This window comes from Ovis aries, chromosome 2 (genome assembly GCF_016772045.2).
Source record: "Ovis aries strain OAR_USU_Benz2616 breed Rambouillet chromosome 2, ARS-UI_Ramb_v3.0, whole genome shotgun sequence".
Lineage (NCBI taxonomy): Eukaryota > Metazoa > Chordata > Mammalia > Artiodactyla > Bovidae > Ovis > Ovis aries.
Genome location: NC_056055.1, coordinates 51,385,175 through 51,404,095, shown reverse-complemented (window position 1 = coordinate 51,404,095; position 18,921 = coordinate 51,385,175). Strand labels below are relative to the sequence as shown.

Genomic DNA, 18,921 nt, shown 5'->3' with positions numbered 1-18,921 from the left:
GGCCAGCCACTGGTCTCTGTCATAGTTCTATCCATATAGCATGAAAAGCAGCCTGGCTGTGGTCCAATAAAACTTGACTTAGAGACATTGAATTTTGAATTGTGTATAATTTTCACATCTTACAAAATATTCTTTTTTAAAGATTTTTAAACCGTTTATTTTTTCTATTCTAAAAATGTGTTTTTTATTACAGACCTCTCTCCTAAAATGGATTTAATATTATCCCTTTCTAATTTTTTATTTCTTTCAACTTCACTGAAATATAATTAAATTTCAGTAACCATCACATATTTAAAGTGTACAGTTTGATCAGTTTGGATATATATATGCAAATCTGAGAGGCCATCAAAATGTATTATTTATTTATTAATGCATTTAATAAATATATTATTATTTTTGGCTGCACCATGCAGCATGGGGGATCTTCTTTCCCCAACCAGGGATCAAACCCGTGTCCCCTGCAGTGGAAGCACGGAGTCTTAACCACTCCCAGTGGTTTAAAAGTGCTGAACTATTTTAAAATGTTAAAATCATTCTTGGGCCATACACAACAGGAAGTGGGCCAGATTTGGCCTGCCAGCCATGGTTTGCCAACACTTACTCTAGAATCTTGGCATAGGGATGCAGAGTGGACTAGATGAAGATCTCTGTCCTTAGCATCTTGCATTCTAGGAATAGGGAGGCAAATAATAATGAATAACCAGTTTAGTATATTAAAGGGTGACATAGGAAAAGGGGATCCAGAGCACTGTGGCCTCTACTCTGAGAGGAAGTGACAGGAATGAACCACTGAAGAGTTGTGTTGTAGTGTGACTTTCTTTGTGTTCTGTACTCCCAGGGAGAAGCCAGAAGTATTGTAAGGGGTACAGGTGCCCCTGCATATGAGGAAGTCCCTGCTTGTATCCATACCAGTCAAGTTCCAATGTCTGGATATACTTGCTAGTTTGGTTCTCATCAAGTCCCCTCATAATTACTTCCTTATCCTTTTGCATAGGATTTGAACCAATGGAACCTTTACTCAGTGAAATAAATATAAGCGAGAGTATTTTCCTTCCCATGAATGAATCTAGAAATCTTGGCTCAGAGATAGATTGTCATGTATCTACACAGACACAGAGAAACTTTTAAACATAGATAAGTTTTCCAGAGAACATTTATTATTTGGGGGATGGATTATGCTATCATTGATTATAGTCTGTGCTAACAGTCACTAGTTAGTTGTTGAGTACCTACCATTAGCTTCACACTAGCTTCCCGTGCCACTTAAATCCAACGCTTTTCACCCTCATTTATGATCTGGTCCCTTTTCAACTCTAGAACCTCCTTTTCTCCCAATTTTCCTTCACCTACCACACTTCCAAGTTATAGATATTTTTCAGATACTCAAATATAGCAAGTTTATGCTCACCTCAGGACTTTGCACTACCTGTTCCCATGCCTTAGGCCTAAAATGCTATTTCCCCAGTCATCACATACTTGGTGGGGTTATTATGAGAAATGACCTTCGCAGTGAGCGTTCCCCCATACTCTAAGTCACCACCAGTGACTCATTTACATAATATTTTAATTGCCTGTATACCATTTATTACTATCTGATACTCTCCATGAATGTGTATTCTTGGTTTTATCTGTCTTTCACCACTGGAGATGCGAGTAGCAATTTTTGTCTTGCTCACTGCTCCATTAGCTACTCTTTTAAAAAAAATTATTTATTTTAATTGGAGGCTAATTACTTTACAATATTGTGCTGGTTTTTGCCATACATTGACATGAATCAGCATGGGTGTACATGTATCCCCCATCCCGAACCCACCTCCCTCCCATCCCATCCCTCTCGGTTGTCCCAGTGCACCAGCCTCGAGTGCCCTGTTTCATGCATCGAACTTGGACTGGTAATCTGTTTCACATATGGTAATATACATGTTTCAGTGCTATTCTCTCAAATCATCCCCCCCTCGTCTTCTCCCAAAAGTCCAAAATTCTGTTCTTTATATCTGTGTCTCTTTTGCTGTCTCGCATATAGGGTCATCACTGCCATCTTTCTAAATTCCACATATATGTATTAATATACTGTATTAGTGTTTTTCTTTCTAACTTACTTCACTCTGTATAATAGGCTCCAGTTTCATCCACCTCATTAGAACTGATTCAAATGTGTTCTTTTTAATAGCTGAGTAATAATCCATTGTGTGTATGTATTACAACTTTCTTATCCATTCATCTGCTGATGGACATCTAGGTTGTTTCCATGTCCTGGCTATTATAAACAGTGCTGCGATGAACATTGAGGTACATGTGTCTCTTTCAATTCTGATTTCCTCGGTGTGTATGCCTGACAGTGGGATTGCTGGGTCATAAGGCAGTTCTATTTCCAATTTTTTAAGGAATCTCCACACTCTTCTCTATAGTGGCTGTGCTAGTTTGGATTCCTACCAACAAGTGTAAGAGCGTCCTTTTTCTCCACACCCTCTCCAGCATTTTTGTTTGTAGACTTTTTGATAGCAGCCATTCTGACTGGCGTGAGATGGTACCTCATTGTGGTTTTGATTTGCATTTCTCTGATAACGAGTGATGTTGAGCATTTTTTCATGTGTTTGTTAGCCATCTATATGTCTTCCTTGGAGAAATGTCTGTTTAGTTCTTTGGCCCATTTTTTGATTGGATCATTTATTTTTCTAGTATTGAGCTACATGAGCTGTTTATATATTTTTTAGATTAATTCTTTGTCAGTTGCTTCATTTGCTGTTATTTTATCCCACTCTGAAGGCTGTATTTTCACCTGACTTGTAGTTTCCTTCATTGTGCAGAAGCTTTTAAGTTTAATTAGATCCCATTTGTTTGTTTTTGTTTTTATTTCCAGTACTCTGGGAGGTGGGTCATAGAGGATCTTGCTTGTGATTTATGTCAGAGAGTGTTTTGCCTGCGTTTTCCTCTAGCAGTTTTATAGTTTCTGGTCTTACATTTAGATCTTTAATAGATTTTGAGTTTATTTTTGTGTGTGGTATTAGAAAGTGTTCTAGTTTCATTCTTTTGCAAGTGGTTGACCAGCTTTCCCAGCACCATTTGTTAAAGAGATTGTCTTTTTTCCATTGTATATTTTTGCCTCCTTTGTCAAAGAGAGGATGTTCATAGGTGTGTGGATTTATCTCTGGGCTTTCTATTTTGTTCTATTGATCTATATTTCTGTCTTTGTGCCAGTACCATACTGTCTTGATGACTGTAGCTTTGTAGTATAGTCTGAAGTCAGGCAGGTTGATTCCTCCAGTTCCATTCTTCTTTCTCAAGATTGCTTTGGTTATTCAAGGGTTTTTGTATTTCCATACAGATTGTGAAACTATTTGTTCTAGTTCTGTGAAAAATACTGTTGGTAACTTGATAGGGATTGCATTGAGTCTATAGATTGCTTTGGGTAATATACTCATTTTTACTATATTGATTCTTCCAATCCGTGAACATGGTATATTTCTCCATCTGTTTGTGTCCTCTTTCATGTCTTTCATCAGTGTTTTATAGTTTTCTATATATAGGTCTTTTGTTTCTTTAGGTAGATTTATTCCTAAGTATTTTATTCTTTCGTCGCAATAGTGAATGGGATTTTTTTTTAATTCTTTTTCTGTTTTCTCATTGTTAGTGTATAGGAATGCAAGGGATTTCTGTGTATTCATTTTATATCCTGCAACTTTACTATATTCATTGATTAGCTCCAGTAATTTTCTGGTGGAGTCTTTAGGGTTTTCTATGTAGAGGATCATGTCATCTGCAAACAGTGAGAGTTTTACTTCTTCTTTTCCAATCTGGATTTGTTTTATTTCTTTTTCTTCTCTGATTGCTGTGGCTAAAACTTCCAAAACTGTGTTGAATAGTAGTAGTGAGAGTGAGCACCCGTGTCTTGTTCCTGACTTTAAGGGAAATGCTTTCAGTTTTTCACCATTGAGGATGTTTGCTGTGGATTTATCATTTATGGCTTTTATTATGTTGAATTATGTTCCTTCTATGCCTGCTTTCTGGAGAGTTTGGATCATAAATGGGTGTTGAATTTTGTCAAAGGCTTTCTCTGCATCTATTGAGATAATCATGTGGTTTTTATCTTTTATTTGTTAATGTGGTGTATCACATTGATTGATTTGCGAATATTGAAGAATCCTTGCATCCCTGGGATAAAGCCCACTTGGTCATGATGTATGATCTTTTTAATATGTTGTTGGATTCTGTTTGCTCGAATTTTGTTAAGGATTTTTGCATCTATGTTCATCAGTGATATTGGCATGTAGTTTTCTTTTTGTGTGTGTGGCATCTTTGTCTGGTTTTGGTATTAAGATGATGGTGGCCGAATGAGTCTGGGATTTTACCTTCCTCTGCAATTCTCTGGAAGAGTTTGAGTAGGATAGGTGTTAGCTCTTCTCTAAATTTTTGGTAGAATTCACCTGTGAAGCCATCTGGTCCTGGGCTTTTGTTTGTTGGAACATTTTTGATTACAGTTTTTATTTCCGTGCTTGTGATGGGTCTGTTAAGATTTTCTATTTCTTCCTATTTCAGTTTTGGAAGGTTATGCTTTTCTAAGAATTCGTCCATTTCTTCCAAGTTGTCCATTTTATTGTCATATAGTTGCTGATAGTAGTCTCTTATGATCCTTTATATTTCTGTGTTTGTTGTGATTTCTCCATTTTCATTTCTAATTTTGTTGGTTTGATTCTTCTCCCTTTTTTCCTTGATGGGTCTGGCTAATGGTTTGTCTATATTATTTATCTTCTCAAAGAACCAGTTTTGTTGATTTTGGTGTAGTCTCCTTTGTTTCTTTTTCATTTATTTCTGTCCTAATTTTTATGATTTCTTTCCTTCTACTAACCCTGGGGTGCTTCATTTCTTCTTTTTCTAGTTGCGTTAGGTGTAAAGTTAGGTTATTTATTTGATTTTTCTCTTGTCTATTAGTTAATCTTAGAGCAATATCTGGCATGTATTAGGCACTCAATAATTATCTTTTGTGTGGTTTAAGGAAAGTGTATACAGATGCTTATGCCACGTGCCTCACACTCTGATAATTGTCACTGATGGAGGCATCAGTGGACTTAGATTTTGCTCTGCTTGTCCCCTTCTTTTCTCCCATACACACTGTGGTTTCTTGAAAAAGTCATCTATATTTTGTTCTTCAGCATCTTCCTACTTGTAATAAACCCCTTACAATCTGGCTGGTGCCTCTGCCTCTCAAATGAAACTGCTCACACCAGTTGCCAACAACGTCCTGGCTGCCACATCTAATGGATTTTGTAGTCTTTGTCGTATTTGATTCATCTGTAGTGTTTGACAACTTCTCCATTCTGCCTTCACATCCATGGTACCATCTTTTTGGGTTTTATTTCTTTCTCTTAAACCATTATGTGCTTATGGTTGCAAATTTTATGTCACATCAAATAATATCTTTTAGATGGAAAAATTATTTCTCCTTGCTAACTTCATGTCTTCCTAGCACTCTGCTACCTGAACAGATTTGTAAGCCACTGAGCAAGAGTGGTACATGCTTCTGTGCATACCTGTTAAAACTGTATTTAATGGCTTTTTGCTAGTCTTAATTCATGACCCCCATTTTTCACTGAAGAATGTATTTGTTGGTTGTGTTTTTTATTATATCCCAATTTGTAACAGCTGAAATTGTAAATTCCGTTTTGTATTTTCAGTAGAAAGCATCTTTCAGGTTACTGTTATCCTCCAGTTTTTCATTTTAGGAAACAGGAGCTAAAAGTAAAGTTGTTTGAAGAAGGTTACTTTTATAACCTATATTTTTGTATATCAAGAAAATAAAACATCCACAATCTACCTATTTGACACATTAAATAACAAAGTTAGTTGGCAGGCCAATTAGTTGGCACTCTTGTTGGCACCCAATAAAGAATACAAGAAATAAACTTATTCAAGTTTAATGTCATCCATCCCGTCTCCAAAAATATGGGGGGGAATTAGTTTTTTCTCCTATTTAAAGCCCCTGCCTTTTCAGGAGTTTTGCTCTCTCTATCCACTTTCTGTGTCTTCAACTTCTCCATCTCTACTAGCTTTCTCACATGTTCAAATCTCTTGCATTCTAGTAACAAACTCTGCCAAATCCTCTCCCTTGGTCCTGACTGATCTTATTTTGCCCCTTCTTATATATGCTTTATAAAGCAATATATACCTACTCTCCAGGCTTCCCTTGTGGCTTAGCTGATAAAGAATCCACCTCCAATGTGGGAGACCTGGGTTGGATCCCTGGGTTGGGAAGATCTCCTGGAGAAGGGAAAGGCTACCCACTTCAGTGTTCTGGCCTGGAGAATTCCATGGAGTCCATGGGGTTGCAAAGAGTAGGACAAGTAGGACACAACTGAGCGACTTTCACTTTCACCTACTCTCCACATTTCTTCAACTTCCATTCATTTTTTAGACATTTTTTATTATGAAATGTAATATATGTCCTGAAAAGTGCATCAAACATATGTGTACAGTACTTAGTTATATAACTTCCATTCAAGTCATATGACACCAGTGTGTTCAAAAATAGAAAATTACCACTACCCTGAAACCCTCTGTGCTCTATTCTCTCCCCACAGGAAGTAATCACCATCCTGGCTTTTGTGGGTTATCATTTCCTTGCTCTTCTTTGTAGTTCTACCACCTTTGAGTGCATCTTCTTCACTCATTGCCTTCTATTCTCTCTACCTTCCCACAGATTCCAGAGTTCTCACAATGAGATTATCCATGAACAATGACAAATCTCATGGGTGTTTCTCAGTTCTAATCTCACTAGGCCTCTCTGCTATGTTTGACATCATAGATCAGTTCATCCATCTTGGAACTACTCTAAGGTATATGACTGTTGTCTCTGTGGCTCTGTGTTCTTTAACCTCTCCTCCTTTGTCTGTCATAGGCTTTTCTGCCTGCCCCTCTTGCGTTGCTGTGCTCAGGGGTTCCATCTTCAGCTCACTGCTGCTCAATTGGCCGTGGTGATTCTGAACACTCCGGTCATTTCAGCCTCAGCTGTTGTGTAACTTACTTTCAGATCTAACCTTTAGCTCAGAACATGTTTCCTAAACTTTATCTTAAAACAGATAACTTTCTGGTGGACATCTGTCTCAACCTAGATGCTCAGTATCCAAAACAGACTTGATCATCTTTCCCTCTAAATTGACTCTGCCCTGTTTTCCTACCTTTTCTCAATCAGTTGTTGATACTACTACTCACTAGTTCCCCCAAGTTAGAAACCTGAAAAGCATCCTAATTTCTCCTTACCCTCTACCTAAAATTTTCTATTTGATATATGCCTAATTCTTTAAGAGTAAATTTAAATTTTATATTTCAAGAGAAGCTTTACCTGAGTTCCTCATCCCATCCAATAATGGATCCCTTTTGTCAGTCCTTTAATACTTTGTATATGCTTCTATCACTGTGTTTACATTGTTTGCCATTATCTATTTATATTCCTGGGTCAGGCAGATCCCATGGAGAAGGAAATGCAACCCACTCCAGTATTCTTGCCTGGAGAATCCCATGGACAGAGGAGCCTGGCAGACTAAAGTCCATGGGGTCACAAAGAGTTGGACATGACTTAGCGACTAAACCCATCTGTTTATATGTCTGTCACATTCTACTAGGCTTTTATTCTCCTTTATCTGAGATACCTAATACATAACACAGTCACAGTATTGGGCACAACACCGAGTGGAATTGAGAAGTGAGTAGGCTGAGGAAAGCACATGTTGATGTTAAAAATAAAAGAATTGTTATCATGTTACACACTTTAATCACACAGAACCATCTGAATATGGGTTCTCCACACTAAATTGTAGGAGGCAGTGTTTCTAAGGAATCTTTTACCTAAAAAAAGTTCTTTTGGAAAGTATGAGGTTTTAGTTTCCTTCTGACATTCCCTAAATCTTCACAAATATTCATTTTGCAGACCAAACCTGGACCACCCAAAAAGCCAAAGACCCCTTCTGGACAATCAGCCTTGGTGTATTGCTACAACTGTGGGCAAGAAGGCCATTATGGACATGTAAGTTTAAGTGGTAATTTGGACATAAAGCATTCTGTTGCTCAGGAGTGGTTGCTGAAAGGTGAACTTGAAAAGAATAATTCTAAACACTTACTTTTTTTATATATATAAACTAATATCTTGAGGTAAGACCTAAATATATTTTCAACTGAGTTACTTCTTCCATCCCTACCACAGAAATAGATCTGACAGAGCACGTTCATATATTTGTTTTAAATATACTTGCAGGTTAGTCTAAAACAAATACAGCTCATAGAATTATTCAGACAAAATATAGTAGTTAATAGGTTTACAATTCTCAGGAATTTCAAGGATTGGTAGTACTTTGTCCCAGCTGAATCGTGATTTTAGATTTTCTACATAGTTCTCCACTGTCTCTGGTTTCCCCTGGTATTGTGTTCAGTTAAATCTTTACTACTCACATGCAAACCCCAACACTCACTGGTGGAAGGACAGAGGGGTGCTTCCACCCTATCCCACACATGCTCAGCCAGCCTGCCCACCCCACACATGCCCAGATTCCCTGTCCCACCTGCATATTTCCTAACCCTAACTGAAAGGGCCAAACCTGTGTTATAGATGCTGAGGTGTCAAAGCAGAAGCTTGTTGCTGTAAGGTGGGAGAGAGACTCCTAGCCAGTTATTTCATTAAGTATGAATGAGCAACAGCTCATTGCAGAGATGGGATGCAGTAAGAATCGATTCGCAGTCTGGGAATCTTGAGGAAGAGGAAGAAAGGTGGTGGCACAGGATATAGAAAATCTGTACTGAGAAATATACTCCCAGTCTCCACATAGGCTTCTAACAGCCTAGAAGCCAAAATAAACTGATATCAAATCAGATCTGATGACAGGAAGTGGAAAGCATACAAAAGTAGGGAGTCCCCAAAATGGCTACAGGTATGAGCAGTAGGATGGAGTGGTATTACAGATCACATCTTGAGTTCTGACCGTGGCATTTCACCAGTGCAAGACCCTGGGTTAGAGCTCTATGATATGGAGAGAGAGAAAAAGTCTGGAGAAGAAAAAGCGTAGGACAGAGTCCATCAACAGATGATGCTTTTCTTCCTCATTGGGACAGTATGACTATGGAGTGAGGGATAGAATATGAAAGCTAGGATGGAATTCTGACCCTTAGTTGTAATTTTTGCTGTACTACTGACAACCATGTGACTTACACTGTGGGTGCTGGGGATGGGGGACGGGGAATGAGGAGTTAGTGTTTAATGAGGACAGAGTTTCAGTTTAGGAAGATGAAAATGTCAGGAGGTGGATAATAGTGAGAGTTGCACAACAATGTGAATGTACTTGTGTGACTGATATAACTTCACTTTTGTAGAGCTCACACTGAAAACCTAGTTACAGAATTTTCAATTTTTTTGAAAGTTATCATCTCCAGATCTTTCTCTGCTCTGTGTTCCTTGTTGCCAAAACTCAGATGTTGCTAATACTGTTTAGTGAATGTTTTCACATAAGCAGTCCACTGCCACACAGATCACATAGATGTACCATTTATGCTTGCTTACCTTTTTAAAGCAGAGGGGTATAATTTTAGCATTTATGTTTGTTCAATTAAGGAAAAACAATTATAGTTGAACACATACCACTTGCTAGTCACTCCTGTTAATGGAGATAGGAAATATATTAAAATCATTTGGAATTTATCCCTGAAATCTAGATTTAGATGATTTTTAATTCACAATAAAGCAAATTTGGCAGCCTTATCACTGCCATAGATGAAGAACTCTAGATTATCGACACTAATGAAGAAGATCAGTGGTGTGGCTAATCCAGAATAGTAGATAAATTATACACCCAACTATCAATTGTCTGTGCTAATGGAGGGGACCAGCGATGTGGATAATCAAAATATAATTTACATGTAGCTTTGGAAAATGTTTGTAGTACTATAAAGCTCTGTATAGCCACATCAGTCTAGACTGTACAGGATCCAAATAGGAGACTGTGTAGGTAGGTAGTTAAGAGATGTCTGAGGATGCCTTCCCTTCAGTTTCAGAAATTCAGCTGTACAGATGTTAATAAATAGCTTCTTCATGTGAAAGATACTCTAAGGTAAATGTGACTGCTCCCTTCTCTAATTCCACTCTCTCTTTAATTGGGAAGGGAGGGATGATCATAAGCAGCTTGGTATGAGGCAAACTGATAGAAAATGGTGGTCACTGTATAAGGAGACCACTCCAGCAGGATCAATGGGGTGCTGGGAGTATAAGAGCACTAGTACCTTTTTGTAATTGTGATTTGCTCTTAGGCTTCCAGGCTGGGTTGTGGGTAAAGAATCCACCTGCAGTATAGGAGACATTTGAGATACAAGTTCAATCCCTGGGTTGAGAAGATCCCCTGGAGGAGGAAATGACAACCCACTCCAGTATTCTTGCCTGGGAAATCCCATGGACAGAGGAGCCTGGTAGGCTTCTCATTTGCTCTTTATATTTTATAATTAGAATCTGTCTTAGTCCATTCAGACTGCTATAAACAAGCTACCATAGACAGAGTAGGCTTATAAACCACCGGAATTTATTTTTCACCAAGATGATGGTGCAGAATCAGTGTCTGATGAGGGCCGCTTCCTCACTTTCTTGCTGTGTCCTCACATGGTAGGAAAGGATAGAGAGCTCTGTGGGAATCTCTTTAAGAGTTCCACCCTCATGATCTAATCACAGTCCCAAAGGGTCTACCTCCTAATGCCATTACCTTGAGGTTTAGATTTCAACACATGTATTGGGTTGAGGGACTGAAGCGACTTAGCAGCAGCAGCAGCATACCAGAATCTTAGACCTAAATCTTTTATGGATATCCTTTATTCTGGAAACTTGGTGCCACTGTGGATAGAGATTTATAAAAGCAATTCTCTATGTTACCATGTAGGTTTGCCTCATAACTTTCAATACCCAAAAAGAATCAGAAACTCAACAGCAGGTTAAATCTAAAGATAGTTGGAAGAAGGAAATTATAATGAACCAAATTACTGAAATAGAAAACGAGATTAAATAGCATCATCAAAACCAAAAGCTGGTTCTTTGAAAACATTTTCTTTTCAAAAGAAGAGAGACAGACTTCTGGCAAAGCTTCTCAAAGAAAAGGAAAAGATACAAATAAACGATAGGTGAAAATGTAAACAGCTTGAAATACAGTATAATTTTTAATTATAGGCTAATACTGTATAAACTTCATGAAGTTCAGCATTAGGGACTTCCCTCGCCATCGTGTGGTTAAGACTCTGCTACTGCAGGGGGCATAGGTTCAATCCATAGTCAGGGAACTAAGATCCCGCTTGCCACATGGCCAAAATAAAGTTCAGTGTTAAATCTGAAAATTCAAATGAAATAAATAACTATGGAAAAATATGAACTAATCAAAATGACTGAAGAAGAACAAACCTACATGAAACAGTACCACTAAAAAGATTGAATTAATAATCAAAATTCTTCCTACCAAAATATACCAGAACCAGGTAGGTTTGTAGTCAAGTTTTACCAAACATTTATTCAGATAGATAATCCAAAAGAACGCTACTCGACTTATTTTTTGAAGCTATTATAACCTAAAGCTACTTCAAAATATTTACAGAATGTTACCATTTTTATGAAATCTGAACACTTCAAACTTATAATGTTGTTTATTGACATATTTATTAATAGTAAATTAATAGTAAAAGTATTAAAGCATGAGAATGGTAGATACCAACTTTAAGACCATGGCGGCTTCTGGAAAGGGAAGGAGATAAATGGGAAGTGGGAAGGACAGTTACTCAGAAGATCTCAAGTCTATCATTAATGCCCAGTGGGAAGAGAACTGAATTAACGGTAAATGTTGATTTTATAAAGCTACATGGTTAGGTATAGATTTCTATTACTTTATTTTCTGTACTTTAGTATGTATTTAGAATGATTGCTAGTTCTTTAAATTACAGATTATGTCTCCAAGTGTATGGCTGCCAGCTTGATCAAGTATCTTAGAATTACAACTTGAGTATATCATGACAGAGTTATGATAAATCAGCTAAATTCTATGCAGGTAATTAACATATTTTCTTGCTAAGAGATACAGATAGCCTCCATTTTCTTAAAGTAGAGTGCTCCTGTGAAACCTTACCTAAACCAAAGTAGCTATAAAGCAAAGAAGCAGTTACCTTATAATACATCTTTCCAATGAGTGCAAAACATAAGTGGAGATAAAACACAGATGCTCACAGACACAGTTCAAAGCTATGGTGGCTTGATGCTGAGATGCTGAGTGTAGTTTATGAAGAGGGAGCTTGATGGTGCCACTCCTGCTACTCCCAGTCAGTTCAGTTCAGTCAGTCGTGTCCAACTCTGCAACCCCATGTCCATCACCAGCTCCCAGAGCTTGCTCAAACTTATGCTTATCGAGTTGGTGATGCCATCCAACCATCTCTTCCTCTGTTGTCCCCTTCTCCTCCTGCCTTCAATCGTTCCCAGCATCAGGGTCTTTTCCAGTGAGTCAGTTCTTCACGTCAGGTAGCCAAAATATTGGAGTTTCAGCTTCAGCATCAATCCTTCCAATGAATATTCAGGGTTGATTTCCTTTAGAATTGACTTGTTTGATCTCCTTGCAGTATGAACATTGTGAAAAAGCTACTCTGGTTACTCACTGTATAATGGTTGCTGCAAAAGATGCTAAAGGCTATTTTCATTTTCACCTTTCCTTATAAAGGTGAAAATCGGCTTCATAGTTCTTTCTGTTAGTGAAAAAAAGCTTTCATAAAAGTGAATCAGGGTAAAGCGAACTTTTAAAAAGCAGGGGCTACTTGTACATTAACTTTTCTTTAGTACCTAGCTAAGAAGTACTGACAACCTAGACAGCATATTAAAAAGCAGAGATATTACTTTGCCAAAAAAGGTCCGTCTAGTCAAGGCTATGGTTTTTCCAGTAGTCATGTATGGATGTGAGAGTTGGACTATAAAGAAAGCTGAGCACCGAAGAACTGATGCTTTTGAACTGTGGTGTTGGAGGAGACTCTTGAGAGTCCCTTGGACTGCAAGGAGATCCAACCAGCCCATCCTAAAGGAAATTAGTCCTAAATATTCATTGGAAGGACTCATGTTGAAGCTGAAACTCCAATACTTTGGCCACATGATGCGAAGAACTGACTCATTTGAAAAGACCCTGATGCTGAGAAAGATTGAAAGCGGAAAGAGAAGGGGACAGCAGAGGATGAGATGGTTGGATGGCATCAACAACTGACTAGACATGAGTTTGAGTAAACTCCAGGAGTTGGTGATGGACAGGGAGGCCTGGTGTGCTGCAGTCCATGGGATCTCAAAGAGCTGGACACGACTGAGCAACTGAACTGAAGAAGTACTGAATGTTTATGGTAAATTTTAGGCAAGATCACAGAAGATAGAAGTGAAAGGTTCCAGAGACCAGCCTTTTTCAAATAAAAGACATTATTTGGTTTGAAACAAGTGGAATGGATCTTTGTCACAGATCAGGATAAACAAAGCCTACTACATGGGACATGGCTCAGGCCAAGGATGTGGATTTGGGAACTGGCAACCACCAAAAGACCAGAGTAAGGAGAGTGGGGCAAGTGAGAGGAGTAATCTTTTCATGAGTAGGGGAAGCAAAGAGGAGAAAGGTTACCTTCAAAATCATGTAGGAGCACTTTCTAGCTAGGGAAACCCACCACTACCCTCAGTTCAGTTCAGTTCAGTCGCTCAGTCATGTCCAACTCTTTGCGACCCTGTGGACTGCAGCACGCCAGGCCTCCCTGTCCATCACCAGCTCCCGGAGTTTACTTAAACTTATGTCCATTGAGTCAGTGATGCCATCCAACCATCTCATCCTCTGCTGTCCCCTTCTCCTGCCTTCAATCTTTCCCAGCATCAGGGTCTTTTCAAATGAGTCAGTTCTTGGTATCAGGTGGCCAAAATATTGGAATTTAAGCTTCAACGTCAGTCCTTCCAATGAATATTCAGGACTGATTTCCTTTAGGATGGGCTGGTTGGATCTCCTTGCAGTCCAAGGGACTCTCAAGAGTCTTTTCCAACACCACAGTTCAAAAGCATCAGTTCTTCAGCACTTAGCTTTCTTTATAGTCCAACTCTCACATCCATACACGACTACTGGAAAAACCATAGCTTTGACTAGACGTGCCTTTTTTGGCAAAATAATGTCTCTGCTTTTTAACATGCTGTCTAGGTTGGTCATAACTTTTCTTCTAAGGAGCAAGCGTCTTTTAATTTCATGGCTGCAGTCACCATCTGCAGTGATTTTGGAGCCCCAAAACATAAAGTCTGCCACTGTTTCCCCATCTATTTGCCATGAAGAGATGGGACCAGATGCCATGATCTTAGTTTTCTGAATCTTGAGGTTTAAGCCAAGTTTTTCACTCTCCTCTTCCACTTTCCTCAAGAGGCTCTTTAGTTCTTCTTCTCTTTCTGCCATAAGGATGGTGTGATCTGCATATCTATGGTTATAGATATTTCTCCTGGCAATCTTGATTCCAGCTTGTGCTTCATCCAGCCCAGCATTTCTCAGCACCCTGCTCCCCACTATAAGAATCACTGCCCTTGTGAGCAGTGGTGTTGACTTAAAATAAGCTTGCAAAAACCACTTGTGTGGAGGAAAAAGAGCAAAAGTCTAAGAATTTAGCCCCACATGAGAGTGTAAATGTGATGAGAAGAAGAAAAGGAGAAGCACTTGAAGGAAGGCTGTTGGAAGAGACAGAGATGCAAAGGACTGATAAAACATAATTTCAAATGAAACAAACCCTCTAACAGAGGAACAAGGCACTGCTGGCGGAGAATGTTGGCAAGAAAAACTTTAAAAAGATTAGAATGGTTTCATAGGTAAAGAAGTAAAGGAAGAAAACCCAAGCCTGAAAGACTAGCATGTAAGCACAGTCGAGTGTTTGATCCTCCCAGTGTCCCAGCAAACCACATCCTGCAGCCATAGTGCTTATGAGTGATGCAGGGCTCATCTCTTAATTACAGTGGTCCATAATCTTACCAAATGGTTATCTGAACTGTGTGACCTTATGACATTGTAATTTCAAATACAATTTGCAGGAATGCTCAGAAAGACGAATGTTTAACCAGACCTTTCCAACATCTCCATTCATCTATTACTATGATGACAAATATGAAATCCGGGAGAGAGATCAGAGAATAAAACGAAAAGTGAAAGGTATGTTACTAGACTTTTTCCTAAATCACCTTTGCAGTAGTTCCTAAATTTCTTTCTTTCTTTCTTTCTTTTTTTTTTGTGCTGTCTTTGCAAACTGCTTTGTGGGCCTTTGGTTAGCACAGAAAATGTTTTTAATAATTACTGTAGAAACTGGAACTTTCTTGATCTACAGAAGTCAAGCATCCACTTCAAAAATCCTGCTTTATAATCTGTTCACAATGAACATTTTTCTCACACTGTGATTATTTTAGAAAATGTCCAGAAAAACACTTCTGTCCATTTATGCATGCAGAATTTTTAAAGGCTCCTTTGAGATTTTTCTTTTCAACAAGTAATTATGTTTTCCCTCTAGTATTTTTCAAGCAAGGAAAAAGCTTTCTCTGCTCGGTGATTCCTGGAGCTTCCCCGAAGAAGTCATTGGCCACCATTATGAGCAGAGCTCAGATCCACAGTTACCCTCCATTTCTTATTTGCCATTGCTAACATAATGCTCTTTCTCACCAAATTGTTTTATAATTTACATCTATTCTCTCTACCTCTCTTCTTTCTTGCTATATACTTCAAGATGGTTTACAAAGTTACTTTTTTTGCCTTCAGGACCAAATAGTTCTGTATTTTTCATGTTTGCTCATACATTGTTGACCCTTGGCCTTTTCATTATTCTTTTCCTGACTGGCTCTGAGTTCAGATCCTTTCAAAATGAAGACACTAATTCTGGAGAAAAGTAAATGAATCACTTCAACTTCTGCATATTTTGCATATTTTATTTTATATAAAGTTTATCTCAACTATATGTAGAGAAATTACAGTATAAGAAGATAATGTTAGCAGCTGAATTTTAAAAGATTACAAAGAAATGCACCAAAATGTCATCTCTGAATTAAAGGGTTGTGTGTGCTTTCTCTTTTATTTTCTCTATGCTTTTTCTGTATTTCCCATCTTTGAGTTATTGACAACTCTGTGGTACAGATCCACTTTGAGGCTCGCCATAGTGGACTTTGTGTTTTATACTGAAGTCTATAAGTAATTTGGAGACGGCAGTGGCGCCCCTACTCCAGTACTATTGCCTGGAAAATCCATGGATGGAGGAGCCTGGTAGGCTGCAGTCCATGGGGTCACTAAGAGTCGGACATAACTTCACTTTCACTTTTCACCTCCATGCATTGGAGAAGGAAATGGCAACCCACTCCAGTGTTCTTGCCTGGAGAATCTCAGGGATGGGGGAGCCTGGTGGGCTGCCGTCTGTGGGGTCACACAGAGTCGGACACAACTGACGCGATGCAGCAGCAGCAGCTATAAGTAATTACTTATTTTTGCTTTGTATTCTAGAATTCATTTTTGTTCCCTAAATATACTACTTCATCCTCTACCTCATTTTTTTTGTTGGTGAATTCTGTAATCTTTCAAGGTTCTGTTGATGTAATTTTTCATCCCTCACTGTACCCTCACCTCCCACTTATCCCTTCAGAATCACTACATCAGATGTTTGCAGTAAGAGTGCCAAGTCCTGACAAAACATAACGTCAGATCTGGCACTTAAACCTCTTGGATATACAAGTGCATGCACATGTGCACATTCAGTCTCCAAGCTTGTGATCTTTACTCTGAGGAATAATCTGCTGTCCACTGTGGCATTCACCTGTAAGTACTGTGGCCAGACTTTATCTTCAGAGGATAGTTGAAATGTCATATGAAACTGTCAGAAAGCCATTTTCTACATCTTGCTTCACCTTATCATCAAGGACTCTATCACTGCAGGAATTTGAGTTGGTCAGACATGACTTTTCTTCACAAAGTTAAAATGATTGCTTCTCTCACTGATCTCTGTCTCCATTGTTTAACCTAGTTAGTTAAACTGTGTTGAACAAAATAAATATCATTGGCTATCTGGATGTTTTTTTCATGTTTGGAAATATAGAACTACAACCACAGGGTTTTTAGTGAGTGAGTTTAACCTTAGTAAGGGCTCTTTAGAATGTCATATCATTAATGCATTCAAGTATCTGGCTTTCCTCTCTGCTGAGTTTTTTACAGACCAGTGAAAGCTCTGAATATGCTATGCCAATCTAACTGCTGAATATGCAGAAATACTTTGATGTTTTCCAGAACTCCAGAAAAATGGGGATTTGCCAAGAAAGTTCAAGAGGCCTCATATGGAAGCAGCAGATAAGAGGCCCCGTGATATAAGAACAAGCCATGCCTCATGGAAAAACAACAGGTGGCCTCAAGAAAAGAAAGAAACCCAAAAAGAAACCATGAGCAGGAACATGAGAGAACGTGAGAAGCACAGAAAGGCTGCCAGGTGTCATGAAGACGATGAGGACTTCCCCAGGGGCCCCAAAGTCCACTCTACTCCTGGCACTTCCAAAACCCAGAAGCCTCACAAGCCCTTTCACCACTCGTCACATTACCTCAAGCCGAGAGAAGACAGGCTATCCAAAGAGGGCAAGCGGGGCAAGCATAAGAAAAAGGAGAGCTGCTTGGAGGAGGATAGTAATGATAATTTGTTTCTCATTAAGCAGAGGAAAAAAAAGTCTAAGCTGTGAGTCAGCTTCTGATTGGGTTTCCCAGTGTTTGTCTGTTCTTCATGTCTACAACATCCTGTCCATATTTTTATTATCTGTGATTAAATAAAACGAGATTTTTGTTTCTGTAATCTCAGCCGTATCTAGAGCTATTGAACAAACTCCTTGAAGATCTCAGTTCTGTGTTCAGCAGGTTCCTAGGTAAGAAAACAGATAAACTTGGACTTCCCCTGTTGCCAGACATCATTTTTATTCACTCAGTATCCTAGGGATAGGAAAACTTAATCTTTTCACAAAAAAGTTTTTGAAATATTTTGAAAAAAATAAAAACTCATTAAATGTAACTCATCTGCAGTGTATGAAAATTAAGTCCTTATATGGAGAAATTAACACTAATATGGAAAATCCATCCCTTTTTTTAGCATTCCTTTTAATATTGGAAAGGATAATAAGTATATATCTAAATCTGGCTTTTCTTCTGAAACTGGTATCAGAATCTTACTTTGATCAGAGCATCACAGGCTGAAAATGAAGATGTCCTCCTTGAAAGCCCTGGAGAGATGGGGAATTGGATTTTAGAAGTAAGGAATCCATCCAGAATAAATGTTGAGAGATTTCCTGAACCAAGTGAAAAGAGTCATCAAAAATTTTGACATAATTGCAGTGAAATTGTTTTTTACTATTTTTATACCATACCTGAGGAATACTGTCCCTCAGATATTTAAGATGAATGTTACCCAACTTAAAAAATTGTTTTCTTCTCTTGGGTTTTTTAACTACCACAGAGTTATACAGAAGTTTTTGTATTTGTGACCTTTTGTACTTACCAGAGCCTAATGTTAGAATAAGAAAAATAAAATGTCTGAAATGTATATTTGTCTACTATATAAAAAGACAATGAGAGTTTGAGTGACAAAGGGCATACTTGGGTTGGGCAAATGACTGAAGTTATAGAATCTCTATAAACTGGGGTCAAATGCCCTTACTTCCTGAGCACTAGGTCTATGCCAGAATAAAATGAGATGGAGAAACATGTTCCTCCATGGTCTCCAACAACTGGAGTCTTAAATTTGTGGTTCCCTCTTGGGAACCATGTGTCTGATAGCATCAGCTCTCTCTTGAGGGGAAGGGAGAGTCTCTGCTCTGGAATCAGACTTAAGTCTTTAGTCCATCACCTCCCCTTTGGCCGCCTAGCTTTCAGCTAAGTGTCA

At 38.5% G+C, this 18,921-nt stretch overlaps 1 protein-coding gene across 3 annotated transcripts in view; it reads left to right on the top strand.

Moving 5' to 3' along the window:
• ZCCHC7 (zinc finger CCHC-type containing 7) overlaps positions 1-18,582 on the top strand; it is a 246,704-nt gene extending 228,122 nt beyond the window's left edge. For all 3 annotated transcript variants that reach the window (XM_042243238.2, XM_012120976.5, XM_004004248.6), the window contains 3 exons: positions 7,922-8,017; positions 15,068-15,185; positions 17,292-18,582. In XM_042243238.2, coding sequence (XP_042099172.1) covers positions 7,922-8,017; positions 15,068-15,185; positions 17,292-17,731 — 654 coding nt within the window. In that variant the 3' untranslated portion in view covers positions 17,732-18,582. The remainder of the gene's footprint in view (positions 1-7,921; positions 8,018-15,067; positions 15,186-17,291) is intronic.
• Positions 18,583-18,921: the final 339 nt, after the last annotated feature.